The sequence below is a fragment of the Dipteris shenzhenensis genome, chromosome 17 (assembly GCF_047967505.1).
Source record: "Dipteris shenzhenensis isolate YYH24624 ecotype China chromosome 17, Dip_SZ_1.0, whole genome shotgun sequence".
NCBI classification, from domain to species: Eukaryota; Viridiplantae; Streptophyta; class Polypodiopsida; order Gleicheniales; family Dipteridaceae; genus Dipteris; species Dipteris shenzhenensis.
Window position 1 is genome coordinate 21357394 of NC_141612.1, and position 10557 is coordinate 21367950.

Consider the following 10557-nt stretch of genomic DNA (forward strand, 5'->3'; position numbering starts at 1 on the left):
TCTTTGAATACCATTAGAATTTACAAAGCAAAACATCAAGGTGCATTTAGGTCCAAGAATTCTTTCAAAATTCATATCCACTAGGTGTGCCAGTGATAAGGAGATATATCCACAAACATATCAAGATAGTATTTTACTTTATTACCATATATATATATTAGTTGGCTATAGATGCCAAGGGTCACTAGTTGCCAAGTGCATCCTTTCAGATCCATGCATGAAAGATGTATTGTTGGCATGTGTGCTCAAAGATGTATGAAAAAGACAATTTGTAGTTGTAGCTGTTGTTGTAAGTAAGTGTGAGACTATATTCATGTCAGCATGTGCAAGTACATAGTTCCACACAGGCACACTTTTATAATTGGTATGTGACCTCAGTTTGCCATAGCATCACATGCCACCTCATCATTTTGCCCACCCTCTGGGATAAAGTTTGGCACAAAATTCAAATGCTCATAACTTTTGGCCCAGATGGAAGTTTGAGGTAATCCAAAAACAAAAAGCAACTAGAATAGCATGCTCTACACAGTGAGTATGTTGATTAAGAACATTTGCTACAAATGTTCCAAACATTGCATACCAAATATGATGTACAAGAATTGCAAAAAAGGGATGATGATGCTAAGGTGAGTCTCTTAAATGATGTTATGTTGTTTCCAATTTTCTATAGTTGCTCATAGTACATGTGTTACTTAGCTTTTTTCTATGTGTAGTATACACTATCTTTATTTGTTATATAGCACTATTCAATATAGTATACACTATCTTTATATGCTATATAGCACTATTCAATATAATCTATTCAACATAGCTTGGTAGATGTGCCTTGAAGCACTTGATATTATATATACACTTGTTGTGCTATGTAGCATAATTTATGGTAGATAGCACACAATATACTCCATATACCATAGTTAATGCAGTCTCATCCAATGAAACTTTTAGTGCCAAAATTTCCTGCCCATGGGGAAAAAATTTGTCAAAAAATTCTGTAAATGGACAAATTTCCAACCGTTAGGACATTTCCATCGATAGAAATTCTTTCTATCATCAAAATTAAGATTCCAAAATCCAAGTGGATTCTAGAATCCTGAATTCCATCAACAGGAAAAAAACTTCCATCGATGGACTGAAGTATGCAATCAATGCATTAATTGCACATGAATCAAAACAAGAGAGCACGAATGTTCAATGACACTGCCTCCTAGCTCACTAGAACATACATGAAGCGTTTTTTTAATCTCTTGATAGAATAAGTATAATCAAGATTGTCTTGGATTACTTTTTTGTCTAAAACACTTATTCAATTAATTTTGGACTAATCCTAAAAATCCTTCCCAGATGGAAACTTTACTTTATGGAAATGTCATTTGAGAAGAGTTGAGGGAGGGCTCACGAGAGTCGGGGGAGGTCTCGGGACAGTTCGGGGAGGGCTCACGAGAGTTGGGGGAGGGCTCAAGAGAGTTTGATGAGGTGCCACCGGACCCAAATAGGTTTGTGTGCACAAATGCCATGGAGGTGGTGGAGCTACAGGAGGAAGGGTGGAGGCGATGTCCTCTGGGTCTAGCACTGTTCTTCACTCATGCCATTGAATAATGAGAGTTAGGGTTTTTTAAACGTTTTATATAGGCCCATCATCTTTTGACACCCCTTTTCATTACGTTTAGGGTTTCATCGTGCCCCTCGCCCCCACCCTAACCCCTCTAACCCCCCCCACCCTCATCGCCCTCCCCCCCATTGCCCTCCCCCCTACTTGCCTGGCCCACAACCATTGCCGTCCCCCATTATCCCCATCCCATCATCGCACCCCTCTGCCCCCTGGCCCCCTCCCTCCCCCCACCCTTGATACCACTCCCCCCCCTTGCCCTGCCCTGCCCCGCGCCCCTCCCTTCTCTTCCCCCCCCTTCACCCTATCCCCACATTCCCCAACCTCATTACCTCACACAAACCTTGGACTCCAAGAGTGAGTACACAAATTGTGGTCAAAATAAGGAAGATATTCAAAAGTGAGTACACAAATTGTGGTCGAAATAAGCAAGATATTCATTTCATAACTGTATACAATTACACCATAGCTTCTATTGCTCGTTGGACCCATCTGCTCCCTTCTCTCACTCTAGCTTGCAACCAATGTACGACTCCTCGACTCCCTATGGATGCTTTCCAAGCACTATGCCTTCTATTCTTTGATATGATTTGAATTGCTTTTGTAAGTTCTGATGCCTTTGCCTTTTCAGACTTCAAAGTCCACCTAGTAAACATCTAAAAAACTAGTCTGTGATTATCTCATGCAATGCATTGCTACAAGTGACACCACCACCATGCCTTGAGTTCTTGAAGTAGGTTGCCTTGGCTCTAAAGTGCGACTTCTCCATGCCTTGCATATTCCAAATGGAAAAAGGGCCCCAATTTTGTTCGTGTGCATAGAGAATATGTTGCAAACATGATGAGCATCATTTCAGTAACAAAAAAATTTTATAAAGCAAGTGCTAAATATTATGATGGTGCCATGATTACCATGTAATGTGTAATGTGCGACTCCCCCCATGCTTTCACCATTAATTGCATAAACTCTTTCATTGCCATCCTAAACCTTTCATAATACATATCATTGATTTGAACCTGGCGAAGCAATTTTATCAATGCATCTACCTTTGTCCATACTTTAGCTCTCAAAGTTGCTACTTGAGGATGAGAAGCCTCATTGGTCGAGCATTGGTCATGCATTCACAAAATGTGTTCCAGTATTCCCAAACCAAACTGCTTTGAGACAATGTATGTTTGTCTTTGTCAAGATTGTGGTAGGAATCTCCTTGCCTTCCCTCCACCAATGGACACTTTTGCAGGAAGATTTTGTGTTGCCCTAGACATTTTCTTATCCTCCTTAAGTTTGACATATCCTCCATGGAATCCCATTTCTGATAGCAACTTCTCAGCTTCTGCAATGCATCATGCGGATACTTCTTGCAGAATTAAATTCCAAGCATAAACAAGATGCAAATACAACTTATCAAGTACGCGCAGTTTTGAGTGCAAAGTACATATGTGTACTCTCTCTAGTGGGATGGGCAAGATGGGATCCCACTTTGGATCTTTCTTGTCGCGATTGGGAGCTTGCGTTTGGCTGCAAGATAGAATGCCATTCTCCCATTGTAAGCCATCCTTTTGCTTACGTTGTGAACTTATACAATAAAGGCATGTGTTCATTGCATTTGCCCCTGTATCACAACCAACCAGCAAGATGCCATTTAAATCAAAATGTTCCATAGCCATCGACTGCCAATGTTTGCCCTTCCTCTTGTCTTCGGATCATCGATGGGATTCTTGTTCTATCTAGAACCCATTTCAATGTCTCATGGCACTCTTTCGGAGTCTCAAATGCTGCAAGCCACCATATATCTTTCTCTGATTACAGTAAGAAATATTGCTCTACTTCCTCGTTCCCTTGAACAAAGGCTAAGGCTTTATTCATAATGCAAATGCTCACTATCTCTAACTTGTGTTCTTTCACCAATTGAGCTTCATCCATTTTGATGACAAATATGAGCTTTCCATTGCAATATGGACAACAAAAGAGAGAAACCATTAGGATAAACATTATATATATATATATATATATATATATACATACATACATACATACATACATATGCATATACATATACATACATACATACATACATAAATAAATAAATAAATATATACTCTAGGAATAAAATGACATTACACCAAGAGAAGTAGATACAATTGTAAGGACATTTGAGGAACTCATAGTTTATGGGGATTTTCAAACAACCACTTGCTCAAAACAATAAAACTTTCTTGTTTCAATAGTTCATGCATCATAGGGGTTCATTACAATTATGAGAACATTGCAACTCTAAAGAGATGGGAGCTAGTTCAAGTTTTCCCTCTACATGAAGTTGGAGTGACAAAAAATGACACCACAATTTGGGGATTGATTTAATGACCTCAACAACTGTCTGGAAGAGGGGGGTAACTTTGTAGTTGTCATTGTGACCCTGGGGAGAACAAGAAAGATGACCCATACTTTGTGTTGTAGTGTACCAAACCCAAGCAGAAGGTTGAGGAAGATTTAAGGATCATTGGGGATGTATTAGTTAGAGATATTTGGTATAGCAAAACACCCAAGAGAGACCATAATTACATCTATTAAGTAAGAGCACACAACTAATTGTGTATTCTCATCTAGCAAGAGCTACAAAGTTCTAGTTGCAAGCTATGCGTAGATGAAAGAAGGGCAAGAGTGTATTTATACATGCATGAGCACATCATGGGATGTCCTGGAGTGGTGGAGAATAAGATAGTACAACAAAAGGTATTCTCATTGCATGGATGTAGTTAATTCTAAATCAAAGAAAATGTATTCCACCTATCCTAGAAAATGAAAAGTGCCATATGTTGTGCAAACTACGCTTTACAATCATATGCAAATATACACTTACAATGTAGTTTGATTGAAAATATACACTTACAGTCAACTTGTACAACTGTTGCGCTTGTTTTTAGTGAATTCCAAATAACCACTGTGCTTGGTTTCATAAAACCTAAACAACCCTGTGCTTGTTTTAGTAATCCCAAACAACCCCGTGCTTGTTTTAGTAATCCCAAACAAGGGAAACCCAATGCCACCTATCTTGTACAACCATCTAGATGGTGACCGCAAATCCTTTAAAAATGAATTGTATGCCAATCATCTTGTAATAATTGAAGGAAACCACCACACTAGTGGCAGTTGATGCTAGTTAATCCTAGATGACTTATAGTGTGCAACTAAACACTGCACTATTGACCAATTATCATGTATTACCACCGTTCTAGTTTCGATCCTAAAACAGCTTGTATAAATGCAATTGTTGATATGACCCTTGAGGGGTTCCCTTTAGGGGCAAGTGGCATATCAACATGCCACTAGAAATATATGTCATGTCGATATGAATCTGCCCCTAACGGGACCCCTCAAAAACCATATTGGCATAAAAGGGGACATCTCAAGGGAAAATGATATAAAATATATGATTGGAGCCCATATATCATGTGCAACCAACCACCACGTTGGTGACTACTTATCCTCTTCTACCACTGTGCTAGTTTTGATCCTAAAAACAACTTGTATAAAGAAAGCTTGTGAAACTACTCTATCTTGTAGAGAGAAATGCTTGGAGGCTACCATTGCATAAGGGGCACAATGACTTGGAAGAGTAAAAAGAAATATGGCTTGCAAACCTTTGAGATGAATGCTTTCAACAATGGCTACTTGGATGTTGAGAAACTATAACAAGCAATGATCAAATTCTATAGCATGAGAGAAGATGGTAAGAGGAAATCCATTATAGCATTGCACTTTACTTAGTGAATATATATATATATATATATAAACTTACAAAATTATCTTACACTTTTGTTTTAATTTGTTTTTAGACTAAATTTTTTTACAATTCTGATACTTATAAAAATAAATTTGGAGAAAGCACCAATCCAAAATTAATGAAATATATGCTCAGTATAATTTACTTTGGTGTGCCCACAAGGAATGACCTCAAGTATTTGAACAAATTGTACCTCCATGCTCGACCCATGATCAGGCCAAGTCTGGCACAACTTTTCTACACAAATGTTGCCAAGGACAAACAAAACCACAATATTTTTAATTAGCTGAATACTCATGCTCACATCTTACAAGCTATCAATGTGCACCATAGAATTTGTAGCATAAAAGTTCAAGTACACAATGATCCAAAATCCACTAATGGATTGCACCTATAAACTTAGCATCAAACCCAACATTATTGTTAAAATATGATCACGGAACATAAATGATGGCCTAGTGGGATTTTTAGACAGTTGCAAACACTCTGGAGACCTCTGTCATCTAGCTTGAGTTTCCATGACACAAACATCAGAATACATGCACGTTCAAACAAAAATTTCCCTACTCAAGCATCCCACCTACGTGGACCCCAATCCATCAGATAAATCAAGAGTTTCAAATTAGAAGAAACCATTTGGAGAAACTCTTGAAAGAAACCATCTGGATACTCTCACTAGGTAGCCTTGGCTGGAACAATACATCATGCATAAGGCCTTTCAATGGATTCGCGGCTCTAGGAATTGCAATACGTTAACCTTAAATTGCTCATAGAAGACTACTAGTTCAATGAAGGAATTGAATGTTTGCTCACCTTATTTAAATCCCAATGACACCAAGCCCTAGCAATTCCAAATGTCTACAAGACAATTATGTCCAAAACACACATTCTGCTTTGAAGCCTCCATGAAATGCTCATTAGAAGAATACCAATGACCTTGCATAAGCCCATGGAATGCTCATGAGAGTAACCCCAATGACTCCAAGATACATCTTGAGAGACATCAACATTGACTACAGCACAATTTGCACAAGCACCACACTGCTGAAGTAATTCATGTCAACACACAACAAGAAACAATTAATAAAAATGCCACCAGCAATCCATGGGTCGACTCTGGTCTACAAGACAATTATGTCCAAAACACACATTCTGCTTTGAAGCCTCCATGAAATGCTCATTAGAAGAATACCAATGACCTTGCATAAGCCCATGGAATGCTCATGAGAATAACCCCAATGACTCCAAGATACATCTTGAGAGACATCAACATTGACTACAACACAATTTGCACAAGCACCACACTGCTGAAGTAATTCATGTCAACACACAACAAGAAACAATTAATAAAAATGCCACCAGCAATCCATGGGTTGACTCTGGACCACATTTACACCAACAAAACATCATGGGAAATTGGAATCATATATTGTTTCGAAAATTCTCTCATGTACAATACACTCACTATAGGTCACTCCAACCTCCTACATGATAGCTGAAACATAAAAGCCAATCAAAGAAAACTTCTACAAGATTTTGCTTCCTCTTTGCTATATCGGGAGACAGAGAAAAACAGTTAGTCTCAAGTTTGGGCCACTATGATGCTTTGAGTCCTGATGACCGACATCCCGCTCGGGCACGCCCATTCCTATCTCGCATAAGAAAGAGATGCTTTTATGCCACGAAGACCTTTTTGCAAGGAAGATTGTACTGAGTGATAAAAGCGCGAAGAAAGAATTTGAGTAAAGGTGAAGGCACTGGACAATCCGAAAGTTCAGTTTTGGCCACAACATATCTGGCGTGATCTTCACGCCCATCACGAGCTCTACCTTACAATATATAAGCTCCAGGGAATCTCCTACTTGGCCCTAGCAGAGAAGTTGCGATGAAACCACCTTAACCAAATTTCCTGCTTCCTTTCAATAGTACAGTGCTTCTTTTCTTAACCCTGCTGCATCTCAAGTTTGGGCCACTATGATGCTTTGAGTCCTGATGACCGACATCCCGCTCGGGCACGCCCATTCCTATCTCGCATAAGAAAGAGATGCTTTTATGCCACGAAGACCTTTTTGCAAGGAAGATTGTACTGAGTGATAAAAGCGCGAAGAAAGAATTTGAGTAAAGGTGAAGGCACTGGACAATCCGAAAGTTCAGTTTTGGCCACAACATACCTGGCGTGATCTTCACGCCCATCACGAGCTCTACCTTACAATATATAAGCTCCAGGGAATCTCCTACTTGGCCCTAGCAGAGAAGTTGCGATGAAACCACCTTAACCAAATTTCCTACTTCCTTTCGATAGTACAGTGCTTCTTTTCTTAACCCTGCTGCAGAGGAGTTGCAAGGAAACCACCTTAAAAGCAAGGCGTGAAGCTCACGTTCCATTACAGCCAACCCAGGTATCTAATGTAAGGTTATTAAGCGTACTAGTACTAATACATGTCTATATATATGTCTGAATGCAAAGGTCCAGACTCATTGCGTTAGATCTCTATAGGGGGCTCTCCTGTCTTGAGCAGCTTGAAATTAGCTTGTCATCTGCTCCTCATCCTCAACTCCAGGCGAATGCTAGCTGAGTTCTACTTTCCCGTGGTTGTAGCTCTTCAACCTCTCCTTCATCACGTGAAATTTGTCTGTGTTTGTAGCTCTTCAAGCTTTCGACCACTCAGTCCGCTTGGAAGCTTCTCATCTGGCGTAGCTCAGGTCCTCCGTAGTTTTCTGTGTGCTTGCAGCTCTTGCTCACTTCGATACATTACTCCCCCAGCTCCATTGCTTCCACGCTTGCTGACAATATGCACTCCCCAAATAACTGCTATCCACCTGCCCTGGACAATCTGAGCCTGGACTCTCGTGAGTCCTCTGATCAGACATGCTCCGCAGTTTCTCAGAGCTTCAATCAACACATTCGCCCTTTGCTCGATGTCGTTGATCAGCTCCGAAGCTTCGGAATCATGGCTGAGGGCATCCACCTCCCTAGCATTGTCGTTGTTGGTGATCAGTCCAGCGGGAAATCTAGCGTCTTAGAGTCTCTTGCCGGCATTGCTCTGCCCCGAGGTCAAGGAATTGTCACTCGGGTGCCGCTGATACTCAGGCTCCAAACGTCCAAACAACCCACGATCACCGTCGAGTATGAAGGTGTCAAGAAAGAGATTAGCGAGGAGCAAGTCGCCTGCGCTGTAGAATCCGCAACACAGAGTCTCGCTGGCACTTCGAAAGGCATCACCGACAAGCCCATCACTGTGCATGTCAGCAAGCCCAATGCTCCTGACCTCACCATGGTTGATTTGCCGGGCATCACAAGAGTGCCCGTTCATGGGCAACCCCTCGACATCTACGATCAAGTTTCCCAGATCATTCGCCACTACATCATGCCAGAAGAGAGCATCATCCTCAACGTTCTTTCGGCCGCCGTGGACTTCCCCACCTGCGAATCTATTCGAATGTCTCGTGAGGTGGATTCAAAAGGAAGCAGAACTCTAGCGGTGGTGACAAAAGTAGACAAATGCCCAGAAGGTCTGTATAACAAAATTAGTGACAATGCTGTCAACATTGGTCTCGGATACATCTGTGTCCGCAACAGGACGGATGAAGATGACTCATTCGAGGATGCCCGGCGGAAAGAACAAGAGCTCTTCAAGACGGATCCTGAACTCAGTCGGTTGGATGAATCTATGCTTGGTGTTTCTAGCCTGGCAGATCGGTTGATGCGGTTACAAGCAGAAAGCATCGTACGTTTGCTCCCGAAAGTGATTGTACAGATCGACAAGATGCTAACAAGCAAGCGCATTGAACTAGAGGCTCTTGGGGAGGGCATGTCCAGTAGAGTAGAGGCACACTTGGGGTTCTTCAAGGTCGTCACTGGCCTGAGGAAAAGCATGGAACAGATTCTGCTCCGTGGTAGCACGGATGTGTTTCCTGACGCCCCGGACCTGCACTATACTGCCCGTTTGCATACTCTGTTCATAAAATTTTCCGAGCAGCTGAAAACTGCCACACGGGGGATGATGGAGAAGAAATTCGTCGACATGATCCAAGTGTTGATAGCCGAAACTCAAGGGGTGAATCTGCCCAATGTAGTGCCGCAAGCAGTGATTGACAAACTGTTGCGACATCAGCTGAGTATGGTGACAGGAATGTGTAGGAATCTGGTGACAGAAGCTTATGAGCTGGCGCAAAAACTATCCTTCAGTGTGACACAGAAGCATGCAGGCCAATATCCTAATTTGCTAATGCTATTCAACGAATCCTGTCAGAGCATTCTAGCAGATTGCAGAGAGAATTGCCTAAAGTTTGTGGATCGGTTACTGCAGAAGGAATGCAGTGTAACGTTCACCTCCAATTCTTTGTACACGAGGACTGTGGAGGATCTGTGCAGGAAGTTGGCTGTGTACAAGGAGGCACGTGCAATATCTACTCATAATAACGTGTGCCATCTAGAGGGGGTAGGCAAGTTGGATCTATCGATGATTCCGAGCGACGAAGGGGTGTGGGAAGCGATGTGCAATGCGATAGCATACTGGGTGGTAGTGGAGGGAAGGCTAGCTGATGGCATTCCGATGGAGATCAGATTTGCTTTTAACGAGGCGATGGTGGCGGGCATTGAGGGGGAGGTGGCGGGCAAGGTGCTGGGGGGGAGAAACAACAACAGGAGCAGGAGGAAATCAATTTGTGGAAGCGGCGGTGAAGATGCAACACCACCCAGGTGCAAGGTGGTGGAAAATATGGAGGAGATGGAGAAGCGGATGGAGATGGAGGAGGTGATGGCAGAAGATCCTGCTGTTGCTCAAAAACGTAGTCGTCTCCAGCGCAGTGTGGACGTGCTTTCCAAAAGCAGAGCTATAGTTTCACACCATGTTGGCCGCCACCTTTTCATTTGATCATCCAAGGAAAGTTCAAAGGACCTCCCCTCGAGAGCATAGCCCTAGTTTCACATCATCTTGGCCCCCCACCTTGTCATGTGATTGTCCAAGGGGAAGTACCTAGGGAAGCCTGCACACATGACTAACGGTAGCCGAGAGCTTGCCTCACCGACCTAAGTTCTTTCTAGCTCATCTAGAGCAGCAGCAAGCTAATAAAATGACTCGAGTAACATGACATAGGTCTTTGCAGTGACTAAATGTTCATTTCCATCGGTGTTGCCAGTGTTTCGTATGAGCAACATCCTTGA

The 10557-nt window shown here is 42.0% G+C and overlaps 1 protein-coding gene across 1 annotated transcript; it reads left to right on the forward strand.

Moving 5' to 3' along the window:
• Nucleotides 1-8182: 8182 nt before the first annotated feature.
• Nucleotides 8183-10267, forward strand: LOC147891842 (dynamin-related protein 4C-like). Its single transcript, XM_087388521.1, has one exon. It carries the CDS (start codon nucleotides 8183-8185, stop codon nucleotides 10265-10267), a length of 2085 nt encoding a protein of 694 aa, XP_087244647.1.
• Nucleotides 10268-10557: the final 290 nt, after the last annotated feature.

What these genes read in the sequence shown, in the direction of transcription:
- LOC147891842 (XM_087388521.1), top strand. Translation starts at nt 8,183, where the DNA reads ATGCACTCCCCAAATAACTGCTATCCACCTGCCCTGGACAATCTGAGC.